Source organism: Chlorocebus sabaeus, chromosome 24 (assembly GCF_047675955.1).
Source record: "Chlorocebus sabaeus isolate Y175 chromosome 24, mChlSab1.0.hap1, whole genome shotgun sequence".
NCBI lineage: Eukaryota > Metazoa > Chordata > Mammalia > Primates > Cercopithecidae > Chlorocebus > Chlorocebus sabaeus.
In genome coordinates this window covers 36,863,537-36,877,014 of record NC_132927.1, presented here as the reverse complement: position 1 = coordinate 36,877,014, position 13,478 = coordinate 36,863,537, and the positions used below count along the sequence as shown (strand labels likewise).

Below are 13,478 nucleotides of genomic sequence, written 5' to 3'. Positions count from 1 at the left end.
CTGAATATATTAAACTGAGTTTTGGGGAATAGTTTAGCTTTGTTTGAAGTCTGAGGAGAGAACATGAGGAAGGAATAAGATGCAGCATAATAACAGGATTTTAAAGGCATTAAAAGACCTATGCCAGGGTTTTTTTTAAAAGGTAGTAAATAAAGAATTTAAACTTGAAAAATAGATGACTATAATCTTTACCGAGCTAGGCTAGAACTAGTGTAGCCTTTTCCGTCTCAAAAAAAAAAATTGTTTTTTCTTGGATACGTTTGGATGCCATCCACGAAATTGTGGCTTTCATTTACATAGGTATGATAACCCATCAAAGTCGCTTCCAAACTCTGAGAAAATTTTGAATACCTTATTTTCCAAATGTTTGAAAATTCTGTTAAATATTGTATTCTTATCATTCATTAACTATGAGGTACTAAATAACAGTAATATCATTTTAGTAAACAGAAGAAAGTAGATGCCATTTCCTTTAAAATATATGGTAACTGTGTCCTTATGTAAGGAATCAATGTCTACTTTGCTTATGACTATCTGTTTTTGAAAAGATTGGAGTTCATTAAAATCTACATTTGCCAGTGGAATTGTAAGGAAAAGTTAAAGGGGTGTGATTTATTGTTAATTTTGTTTTTGTTTTAATAACTGTAAATAGACGATAGTAGATACTATCAAAAATATGAATCTTATGATTATATAGAAAAACATAAGATAAAGCATATCTTTTTTACTGCTTTGCAAGTAATTATTTTGTTTTGCATTCCCATTTGTCTTTTTAGCAGATATCTAGGCATTATGAAACTAAGGCTCTTTCAGAAACTCTGGAAGAAAAGAACAAAAATGTAGAAAACAGAAAAGAACTGAAAGAAAGGTATAGGTAACCTTTAAAATTAGATTTTATGTGAACAGATATTTTGCATCTAAAAGTTTGATTCTATATTCCATCCCAAACCACTAATATTTACACAGTATTGGTAAATTTTGTTGTGCAGGCTATTTTCTATTAATTTCTTATGAAAAATATTATTAACTTAAATATTATGAACTAATACTAAAATCTGCTTGTTATTTAGTAAGGCTGAGGATAATATGTAAAGAGAAATAGAGTAGCAGCAGCAAATCTGCTGTTCTAGAACCTGTCAGTTGTATAAGTCATCCAGTGTTTTCCATGATGGGCCAGCAATAGGAGTAAAACAGAAACAATAGTGGGAATAGCAAGGTATTTACTTTTTTATCACCCTATCCACCTTGACCAGTTCTTCCTTTGCTATAGAGTGAAGATGAGTCAAAGCATGCTGCTAAATGTGTGACATCGTATTTCCTTGTCTTTTGTTTTAATGGTGATAAAATAGAGATCAGTTATAGAGGCAAAAAAAAAAAAAAAAAAAAAAAAAAAAAAAAAAAAAAAAAGATGGGATCTGCCTGTTATCATATGACAGAAAAATAGATGTATTACTATTGCTGTTTCTGATCAACTTTTACTTTTCCATCCTACTTAATCCTTTTTCATTCTTCTAAAACTCCTTTCCTCAAGTTCCATGGCCCTTACTCTGATTTTTCAACATACTCTTCTGTCAGGTTAATTTCCCTGATCCTACTTTTTTGGATGTGTTATTTTCTCGATTCCTCCACTCCCATGTACCACATTCAGTGCAAGTATGTCTTTAATTTTATAATGAAGTTAATTGAAAAAATAGGTAAATAGACAGAATTTTACTTTATTGACCGCCTTTAAGAAAAATTCCATATATTGACAGAAACATGAATATTTAGTCATTTTTAACTCAATATATATTCTGACAGTGTTTATTCTATTTCTTTGATTTAGGTAAAATTTAGTGAAAACTATTCCTTCAGTAAAAAACTTAAAAGACCCATTTATGATTATAATACTGTTTTAACAATTTCTGTATTCATGTTGGTTGATTTATTTCTGAATATGTCTTTTTAAAGTTTGAAGTACCATGAAATCTGGAGCATGCTATTTGTAGTTACAAGTTTTGGCTTAAAATGTTTTTGACATGTGTAGAAAGTCTTTTTCAATTATTATATTTTAAAAACAAGAGTGGACTATATTGGGAAGAGCACTGAACTTAATCAGGGGAAGTGTGGTTTTGCTCTGACACCACTACTAAGTAATTCAGTCATTTTGGGCAAGTCTATTAAATTCTTTGGAACTCAGTTTTATTATCTGCAAAATGAGTGGTTTTTATTATATAGTATCTAAATATGCCTCCTAGCTTTAAAATATGTTAATTTTAACTTATCTAATATTTAATGTAATTCACCTTTCTCTTTAGAATTTTTGAAAAAGATGAACATGTACTTGCATTTAATAAAACTCAAAGCAGTCAATTATTTCTTCCTTATGAATCTCAGAAATTAGTAAGACCAATAAAGATGCATTCTTCAGAACCAAGAATTGCAGGTATAATATCTGTTTGTTATTCAAAAACATCATATTTTTTTTTTGCAAACACACAGAAGAAATAAAAGGGAGCAATTTTATTTATCATTCGGTGTAAGCAAAAACAATACTGGGGACCTATAAACTCAAGAAAGTGCTACTTTGAATCTTTCTGAGAGCAAACAAAATATGTCTTCTATACCTAACTTTTTTTCTCTTGAGAAAGGAATTATTCACACAATAATTTTCAAAAACAGTGTCTGGCCTGGTTGCACAGCTATTAGAGGAGGATGAAAAATTACATATTTTTCATTTGAGGAGTTGATTATCAATATGTGTGACTTAGGTAAAAGACTTATGCTATTAGTATCTGTAACTTAGTCACTGAGATATTTGAGTCAAGTTTCATTTAGTGGCTCTGCAGATTAAATGAACTATTAGGTTGGTGCAAAAGTAATCACAGTTTTTGCCATTGCTTTTAATTAAAATTTAATGGCATTTGCCGTTACATAACGGTTTCGGCATTAAAAGTAATGGTAGGCCGGGCGCGGTGGCTCAAGCCTGTAATCCCAGCACTTTGGGAGGCCGAGAAGGGCGGATCACGAGGTCAGGAGATCGAGACCATCCTGGCTAACCCGGTGAAACCCCGTCTCTACTAAAAAATATACAAAAAACTAGCCGGGCGTGGTGGCGGGCGCCTGTAGTCCCAGCTACTCGGGAGGCTGAAGCAGGAGAATGGCGTAAACCTGGGAGGTGGAGCTTGCAGCTAGCTGAGATCCGGCCTGGGGGACAGAGCAAAGCTCTATCTCAAAAAAAAAAAAAAAAGTAATGGTAAAAACCATGATTACTTTTGCGCCAACCTAATATATTATATTAGATTAACTACACTGGCTGGTTTCTTTGTCTCCTCAACCACTCTGTCTTCTTTGGTAACCCGTTATAAAGGTACAGTTTTGTCAATTGGTCTTTTGTCATTTCATCTTCATAGTTATTGTAAAGCTATTATATAGTAAGGAATTAAGAGTTTTAAAATAATTTCATAATTCCATATTTTAATTTAAACTATTCATGTAGATTTGATTTTCTAAATTACAAGTTTAGGTTAAATGTTGGGGAAGATACTTGATTCTGTTTCCAGAGTTGATTTAAAGTAGTACTGTTTAATAATCTAGATGTAAAAGAAGAAAGTTCTGTGAATCAGTCAAAGCTTGCCAATATTGACTTCAGACAAAAAGAAAATGATACACAGGTAGGTATCTCTTTTTTAGTAGTATAAATTAAATACCTGCTTGCATTAAATGTAATAATGAATGTACTACCCTTAAGACACAGACGGGTGTGTGTGTGTGTGTGTGTGTGTTATAAATTTATTAAATCAGCCATTAGTGCAAACTCAAGGTCTAAAAAATTTAAAGGTGTTTCAATATGGCATTCTGATTGTATACTGTAACTTATCCCCTTATTCCTAAAAATAATAGAAAAAGATATTTTAAAATACCAAGCCCTGTACATAGTAGACCCAAAACTGTGAGAAATTCCTGAAGGAAAAATAGCAGGATTGGATTGAAGAGGTAAATTATTGCCCAGGACATGCATAGGATAATACTGTTCCACAAGATAAAGGTATATGGATGATGAGTAAGGTAATTGGTTGCATTACCTCAGTCGTAGTTAGTTTACTTAACCCCCTGTTCATCTTATATCCACTGTATCTTTGGCCAGCCATCAGCAGTGGAATGACTGTCTCCAGGTGGAAGCAGTGAATATGGAAGTTTGGGGGAGAGAGATAGGCAGGTCCCCTGGGTGGTTCTTGATGCCCATGAAGAGTAAGGAGCATACCACCCAGAGAGCTAACTGCTGCTGGCACACTTTTTTATCTTTCCCCATTCTTCCTGAAAATAGTCCAGAGGGAAAGCCTCAATGAAAAACATAATTGTTCTTACACTGGTAATGGTGACCAAAGTAATTAGTGAAACTCAAGTGTAAACATGTATAACTTAAAAAAATTTTTAAATCTGGTACTGAAATTCCAGATAATGTCAATATGGGATGAAGGTGGAAAAATAAATGAGAAAAATAAGTTTACTAGAGTTCTATTTTTTATTTAAGGATAGAGGTAGGGAGAAGATATGAACACTGATGAACTCCATACCTTGTTGGAAAAATGTAAATTTATGCATATATATTAAACATTTAAAGGTAACCACCAGAAGAGAAATAGAATGTGTTAGTTTTAAAAAAGTAGAATAAAATAGATAAAACAAAATTAGTCCAATAAAAGACAGTAATGGGGGTAAAAATAAAACAGCTAGAAAGCATTGTAAATAGAAAACGAGTAAGGTGCCAGAAATAGTTCTGAACAAATTAGTAACCACAAAAATGCGACTGAGTTAAACCCCCATTAAAAGACAGAACTACTTCTATGGGATATATAAACAAAATACGAGTATATGCTATTAAAGCAGAAGAGCAGAAACAACTTGACATTGAGACTGAAAAAAAAAGACAATATATCAGGCAAATGCAAACAAAAACAAGGCAGATGTAACAATGTTGTATGAAATAGAGTTCAGGGTGAAAAGCATTAATGGGGTAAATATATTTCATATTTTTAAAAAGAACAATTTACCAAGAAATTATAAAAACCACAATTGAAAAAAAAAGAAAATATATCAGGCAAATGCAAACAAAAACAAGGCAGATGTAACAATGTTGTATGAAATAGAGTTCAGGGTGAAAAGCATTAATGGGGTAAATACATTTCATATTTTTAAAAAGAACAATTTACCAAGAAATTATAAAAACCACAATGTGCTAAATTATTTCAAGTTTCAAAATATGTAAAGCAGAATTTGACAGACTTTCAAATAAATGGTTAAATACACAGTTAAAACAAGAAGCTTAATATAGTCTCTCAAAAAAAAGTACTGATTGTGAGTTTAGGAGTTGAGTTTGGCTATATGTGAAACAATATAAAACCAAACCAGTGAAATGATAGCATCTTAAACAAGATAAACATGAATTTTTCTCTTACTTGCCATAAAATTCTAAAGTAGGTGATTCAGATTCAGGACTGATAGCATCATCTCAACAATGTCGTTATTTCTCAAGCTTCATCTATGTTTTGTTTCCCTGCTGTTTTTCATGCTATGCTTTTACCTTTAGGTCACTTCATGGTCAGAAGGTAACTACGTAAATGTGCCATCATATCTGCCTTCCAGGCAGGAAAGAAATAGGGGAGAAGGGCCAGCTGAGTCAGCCCCATTTTTAAGGATTTTTCCCGGAAGCTCCGTAAACAATTTATGATATCATTTCATTGGCCAGAACTTGGTCACTTGGGTACCTCTATCTGCAGAAGAGGTTGGGAAACAGGGTTTTTTGGTTTGTTTCTTTGTTTTTTAAAGTAGAACACAAGGAGAAATTAGATTTTGGATAGGACAGGCAAATGGCAGTTTCTGCCACAGAGGTAAATCAAATGGGTGAAAAATAAATAAGAATTTAGGGAATCTGAATAGCACAATTAGCAAACTTTGTGCTCAACATACACAGAATACAGTTAAGTTTTTATTTGCAATATTAACCAAAATTGAGCTATTACTAGAATAAAAAGTATATTTCAATGAATTCTAAAAAGTTGCTATTTTTACTTACTATAATTTAAAAAATACAAGTCAAACACAAAGGTAGCCCTCCCCTAAAAAACTTGCAAGATAAAGAGGGGGATCTGTATGGCCATATGTCAAAATATCCATTATTTTTCTTCTTTCCTTGAGGTATAATTCATATACCATGAAAGTTACCACTTAAAAGTGTAGATTTAGTGGTTTTTAGTGTATCATAAGGTTGTGCAACCATTATCACTCTAATTCCAGAATATTTCCATCACGCGAAACATTTGTAAATATTATCAAAACATGTAATTATAACAATGTGGTGAAGGAAAAAGACAAAGTGAACAACAGACTACATAAAAATAAAAACTTATATGTGACAAAAGACACTAACAAAGTTAAAAGACAATAACAAAATGAGCAAAATATTGGTATCCACACTGTATACTATATAAAGAAGTACATAGTAACTCTTACAAATTAATAAAGAGATAATAAAAATGGACAAAAAATAAGAAGGCAGTTTATAAAAAGGGAAAGCCAAAGGATCACTAAACATAACAAGATGCCAGACACCAGAAGTACAGGGAAATGCAAATTAAACCATTGAAATGCCTGGTTTTACCTATCAGGTTAGCAGACTTAAAATATTTGCTTGGTAATATTTCGTGAGGTCAAGAATAGTGGAAGTGTAATTTGGTACAACCACTTTGGAGGACTGATTCACAATATAAATTTATTACAAATAAAAATGTATATCGTTAGCAGTTCTACTGCTTGACATCTACTCGAAACAAATATTTGAAATATTTGTACAGGTATTTGTACCAGGAGACATATACAGACATGTATTCTCCTTGCAGGTGTGTCCAGTCTTTTCACTTGCCTGGGCCACACTGGAAAAAGAGAATTGTATTGGGCCGCACATAAAATACACTAACACTAACAATAGCTGATGAACTAAAAAATAAATAAATAAAATAAAACCTTGAAAAAATCTCATGTTTTAAGAAAGTTTACAAATTTGTATTGGGTCACAGTCAGAGCCATTTTGGACCGCACGCAGCCTGCAGGCCATGGGTTGAACAAGCTTGGTTTAAAGCATACATCAAAACAGTAGCATCACTTGTTCTTTAAAGGAGGTTGACACCTTTTCTTACAGTTGAAGAGCACAGAAAGATGACAGAATTAAGATCAATGTCTGTTATAGCAAAAATAAATGAGATAAACTTTTCTGTTAAAACTATATTTTCATTTTGAGTCAAATAACAAAAAGCAGGGACTCTAAAATGAGTGATTCAAGGAGGACAAAAGGCTTGAAACAAACATTAATGAAACAATGGTTTAGATATTAATATTAAACAATTTGTTTTTGAGACAAAGTCTTGCTGTGTCACTTCCAGGTTGGAGTGTAGTGGCGTGATCATGGCTCACTGTAGCCTTGAAATCCTGGGCTCGATGGATCGTCCCACCTCGACCCCGCCCTTGCTCCCCCCATCGCCAGTAGCTAGGACATCAGGCTACCAAACTCAGCTAATTTTTAAATGTTTTGTAGAGATAGGGTCTCACTATGTTGTACAGGCTGGTCTTGAACTCTTGGTGCTCAAGTGATCCTCTGGCCTCAGTCCCTGAAAGTATTGGGATTACAGGCATAAGTCACCACTCCCAGCTAGATATTAATATTAAACAATTTAAGGTTAAAATGGAATAATAGCTTTTTTATATATATATAAAAAGGAAACTTTCAGCTTTTAATCTTTTACTCTGTTGTTTTGCTTTCCTGTGTTAAATTTGAGAGGTAATAGAGAATGGAGGGACACAGAAATCAGATAATCAGTTGAGAAAATGGTAAGATTTAGTTGATGAGTCATGAATATGGGTGGTATAAATTTTAAAAGGCTTATCTTAAATACAGAAATACTACTACAGATCGTTACTATACTTGTCAAAAACATTAAATTCTTAAACTTTTTTGTTTCTCAGCATTTGACTTAATGTTTTGTATGTAGTGGTTTCAGTTAATGTGTGTAGTTGCTGATGTTGATAATGATGGTAAGGATGAAATGCTAACGAAATGAGAGTTCTGAGTTGCTATGACAAGGAAAAAATTTTTTATTGCTTTGTATAGCCAAGTCAGATGCTTAATTTCTTTCTTTCAGGTATTTAATGACTCTGCTGTGGATAACCATTCAAAATGTTCACATATTATGGCTATCAAAAGTTCACAAAAGTTTATGCAAGTCAGGTAACTTTTAAAGATAAGAAAATGCTTTAACCTCTCAAATAATTTATGGATATCAACTCAGAAAAAATACAAAAATTATATTTATTCTATTTTAGATTGTTAACTCCACAGAAACAATCAAATTCCAATCAGTGGTTTGAAAAAGGAGATAAAGGTATTTGCCGTTTATATTTTTTTCTAAGAAGTAGGGGTAACAAATTATATGAGGCTTTTATATTAGTCAAATAAATTGTTGGCATTATTTGCATCTCTGGTTAACTGACCATGCATGCCAGGCTTTAAAATACATTTTCCCTAAATATAAAACAAATACATTTTATTGTAGAATATTTAAGTGAAGGAGAAATAAAACCCTTTACAGACAAGCAAATGCTTAGAGATTTTGTCACCACCAGGCCTGCCCTACAAGAGATCCTGAAGGAAGCACTAAACATGGAAAGGGACAACCGGTACCAGCCATTGCAAAAACATGCCAAAATGTAAAGACCATCAACGCTAGGAAGAAACTGTATCAATTAACAAGCAAAATAACCAGCTAATATCATAACGACAGGATCAAGTTCACACATAACAATATTAACCTTAAATGTAAATGGACTAAATGGTCCAATTGAAAGACACAGACTGGCAAATTGGATAAAGACTGAAGACCCATCAGTGTGCTGTATTCAGGAGACCCATCTCACATGCAGAGACACACATAGGCTCAAAATAAAGGGATGGAGGAAGATCTACCAAGCAAATGGAAAACAAAAAAAGGCAGGGGTTGCAATCCTAGTCTCTGATAAAACAGACTGTAAACCAACAAAGATAAAAAGAGACAAAGAAGGCCATTACATAATGGTAAAGAGATCAATTCAACAAGAAGAGCTAACTATCTAAAATACATATGCGCCCAATACAGGAGCATCCAGATTCATAAAGCAAGTCCTTAGAGACTTAAAAGAGACTTAGACTCCCATACAATAATAATGGGAGACTTTAACACCCCACTGTCAACATTAGACAGATCAACGAGACAGAAAGTTAACAAGGATATCCAGGACTTGAACTCAGATCTGCACCAAGCAGACCTAATAGACATCTACAGAACTCTCCACCCCAAATCAACAGAATATACATTCTTCTCAGCACCACATCACACTTATTCCAAAATTGACCACATAGTTGGAAGTAAAGCACTCTTCAGCAAATGTAAAAGAACAGAAATTATAACAAACTGTCTCTCAGACCACAGTGCAATCAAACTAGAACTCAGGACTAAGAAACTCAATCAAAACCATTCAACTATATGGAAACTGAACAACCTGCTCCTGAATGACTACTGGGTACATAACAAAATGAAGGCAGAAATAAAGATGTTCTTTGAAACCAATGAGAACAAAGATACAACATACCAGAATCTCTGGGACACATTTAAAGCAATGTGTAGAGGGAAATTTATAGCACTAAATGCCCACAAGAGAAAGCAGGAAAGATCTAAAATTGACACTCTAACATCGCAATTAAAAGAACTAGAGAAGCAAGAGCAAACACATTCAAAAGCTAGCAGAAGGCAAGAAATAACTAAGATCAGAGCAGAACTGAAGGAGATGGAGACACAAAAACCCTTCAAAAATCAATGAATCCAAGAGCTGGTTTTTTGAAAAGATCAACAAAATTGATAGACTGCTAGCAAGACTAATAAAGAGGAAAAGAGAGAAGAATCAAATAGACACAATAAAAATGATAAAGGGGATATCACTACTGATCCCACAGAAATACAAACTACCATCAGAGAATATTATAAACCCTCTAACACAAATAAACTAGAAAACCTAGAAGAAATGGATAAATTCCTGGACACATATACTCTCCCAAGACTAAACCAGGAAGAACTTGAATCCTTGAATAAACCAATAGCAGGCTCTGAAATTGAGGCAATAATTAACAGCCTACCAACCAGAAAAAGTCCAGGACCAGAGTCACAGCCGAATTCTTCCAGAGGTATGAGGAGGAGCTGGTACCATTCCTTCAGAAACTATTCCAATCAATAGAAAAAGAGGGAATCCTCCCTCACTCATTTTATGAGGCCAACATCATCCTGATACCAAAACCTGGCAGAGACACAACAAAAAAAGAGAATTTTAGACCAACATCCCTGATGAACATCAATACAAAAATCGTCAATAAAATACTGGCAAACTGAATCCAGCAGCACATCAAAAAGCTTATCCACCATGATCAAGTGGGTTTCATCCCTGGGATGCAAGGCTGGTTCAACATATGCAAATCAATAAATGTAATCCAGTATATAAACAGAACCAAAGACAAAAACTACATGATTATCTCAATAGATGCAGAAAAGGCCTTTGACAAAATTCAACAGACCTTCATGATAAAAACTCTCAATAAATTTGGTATTGATGGAACGTATCTCAAAATAACAAGAGCTATTTATGACAAACCCACAGCCAGTATCATACTGAATGGGCAAAAACTGGAAGCATTCCCTTTGAAAACTGGCAGAAGACAGGGATGCCCTCTCTCACCACTCCTATTCAACATAGTGTTGGAAGTTCTGGCTAGGGCAATCAGGCAAGAGAAAGAAATAAAGGGTATTCAATTAGGAAAAGAGAAAGTCAAATTGTCCCATTTGCAGATGACATGATTGTATATTTAGAAAACCCCATCGTCTCAGCCCAAAATCTCTTAAGCTGATAAGCAACTTCAGCAAAGTCTCAGGATACAGAATCGATGTGCAAAAATCACAAGCATTCTTAAACACCAATAACATACAAACAGCGAAATCATGAATGAACTCACATTCACGATTGCTACAAAGAGAATAAAATACCTAGGAATTCAATTCACAAGGGATGTGAAGGACCTCTTCAAGGAGAACTGTAAACCACTGCTCAGTGAAATAAAAGAAGATACAAACAAATGGAAGAACATACGATGCTCATGGATAGGAAGAATCAATATTGTGAAAATAGCCATACTGCCCAAGGTAATTTATGGATTCAATGCCATCCCCATTAAGCTACCAATGACTTACTTCACATAATTGGAAAAAACTGCTTTAAAGTTCATATGGAGCCAAAAAAGAGCCCGCATTGCCAAGACAATCCTAAGCCAAAAGAACAAAGCTGGCGGCATCACGTTACCTGACTTCAAACTACACTACAAGGCTACGGTAACCAAAACAGCATGGTACTGGTACCAAAACAGAGGTATAGACCAATGGAACAGAATAGGGCCCTCAGAAATAATACCACACATCTACAGCCATCTGATCTTTGACAAACCTGACAAAAACAAGAAAGGGAGAAAGGATTCCTATTTAATAAATGGTGCTGGGAAAATTGGCTAGCCATAAGTAGAAAGCTGAAACGGATCCTTTCCTTACTCCTTACACGAAGATTAATTCAAGATGGATTAGAGACTTAAATGTTAGACCTAAAACCATAAAAATTCTAGAAGAAAACCTAGGTAACGCCATTCAGGACATAGGCATGCGCAAGGTCTTCATGTCTAAAACACCAAAAGTAATGGCAACAAAAGCCAAAATTGACAAATGGGATCTAATTAAACTAAAGAGCTTCTGCACGGCAAAAGAAACTACCATCAGAGTGAACAGGCAACCTACAGAATGGGAGAAAATTTTTGCAATCTACTCATCTGACAAAGGGCTAATATCCAGAACCTACAAGGAACCCAAACAAATTTACAAGAAAAAAACAAACAACCCCATCAAAAAGTGGGCAAAGATATGAACAGACACTTCTCAAAAGAAGACATTTATACAGCCAACAGACACATGAAAAAATGGTCATCATCACTGGCCATCAGAGAAATGCAAATCAAAACCACAATGAGATACCATCTCACACCAGTTAGAATGGTGATCATGAAAAAGTCAGGAAACAACAGGTGCTGGAGAGGATGTGGAGAAATAGGAACACTTTTACAGTGTTGGTGGGATTGTAAACTAGTTCAACCATTGTGGAAAACGGTGTGGCGATTCCTCAAGGATCTAGAACTAGAAATACCATTTGACCCAAGCATCCCATTACTGGGGATATACCCAAAGGATTATAAATCATGCTGCTATAAAGACACATGCACACATATGTTTATTGCGGCACTATTCACAATAGCAAAGGCTTGGAATCAACCCAAATGTCCATCAGTGACAGACTGGATTAAGAAAATGTGACACATATACACCATGGAATACTATGCAGCCATAAAAAAGGATGAGTTCGTGTCCTTTGTAGGGACATGGATGAAGCTGGAAACCATCATTCTCAGCAAACTATCACAAGAACAGAAAACCAAACACTGCATGTTCTCACTCATAGGCAGGAATTGAACAATGAGATCACTTGGACACAGGAAGAGGAACATCACACACTGGGGCCTATTGTGGGGAGGGGGGAGAGGAGGGGGATAGCATTAGGAGATATACCTAATGTAAATGACAAGTTAATGGGTGCAGCACACCTACATGGCATATGTATGCATATGTAACAAACCTGCACGTTGTGCACATGTACCCTAGAACTTAAAGTATATAAAAACAAAAGAATATTTGGAAAACAAAAAAAGATATAAAGAAAACAAAAATATCATCACTGAGACGTAACTGAACATCATAAATACTGGTGTATACCGGTTTTTCTATGCATTTTTATTCTTTTTTCCTCCAAGTTTGAATCATATTATATACATAATTTTTTATTCTTTTTTCCCACTTGATATACTATTTAGGTTATTTCTCTATGTCAGTAAATATATTTTATTTGTAATGATCGTATAATGTTCCATTGTGTGGATATGCCGTAATTTATTTAGTCATTCTTTCACGTGGAATATTTTAGGTTTTTTTTTTTTTTTTCAGTTTTTTTGCTATTACAAATAATGCCTCTATATTCTTTTACATTAATCTTTTAAAACCTTGGACTATTTTCTTTGAATAAAGTTACTGAAGGATCACAGGATATATATATGAATTTATCATCCCCAAGTCATCTAGCTTTTCTAACTTTGACACACCCTTGAAAATATGAACTCATTCTCTGTATGTATATACACACACATGTGTATACATGTATGTATATGTATATTAACATAATGGTGAATGTATATATAATATATACTACACAGATGGATATATTTTTGTAAACTAGTAATGCATAACAATTGCTCTATTAAAGTATATAAAAGTCTGTAT

General features: G+C 34.0%; 1 protein-coding gene across 1 annotated transcript in view; it reads left to right on the top strand.

The window, feature by feature from the left end:
• C24H14orf39 (chromosome 24 C14orf39 homolog) overlaps positions 1–13,478 on the top strand; it is a 51,942-nt gene that overhangs the window by 13,788 nt on the left and 24,676 nt on the right. Inside the window, exons 8-12 of the mRNA XM_007986868.3 lie at positions 777–868; positions 2,298–2,425; positions 3,577–3,653; positions 8,175–8,260; positions 8,356–8,414. Coding sequence (XP_007985059.2) covers positions 777–868; positions 2,298–2,425; positions 3,577–3,653; positions 8,175–8,260; positions 8,356–8,414 — 442 coding nt within the window. The remainder of the gene's footprint in view (positions 1–776; positions 869–2,297; positions 2,426–3,576; positions 3,654–8,174; positions 8,261–8,355; positions 8,415–13,478) is intronic.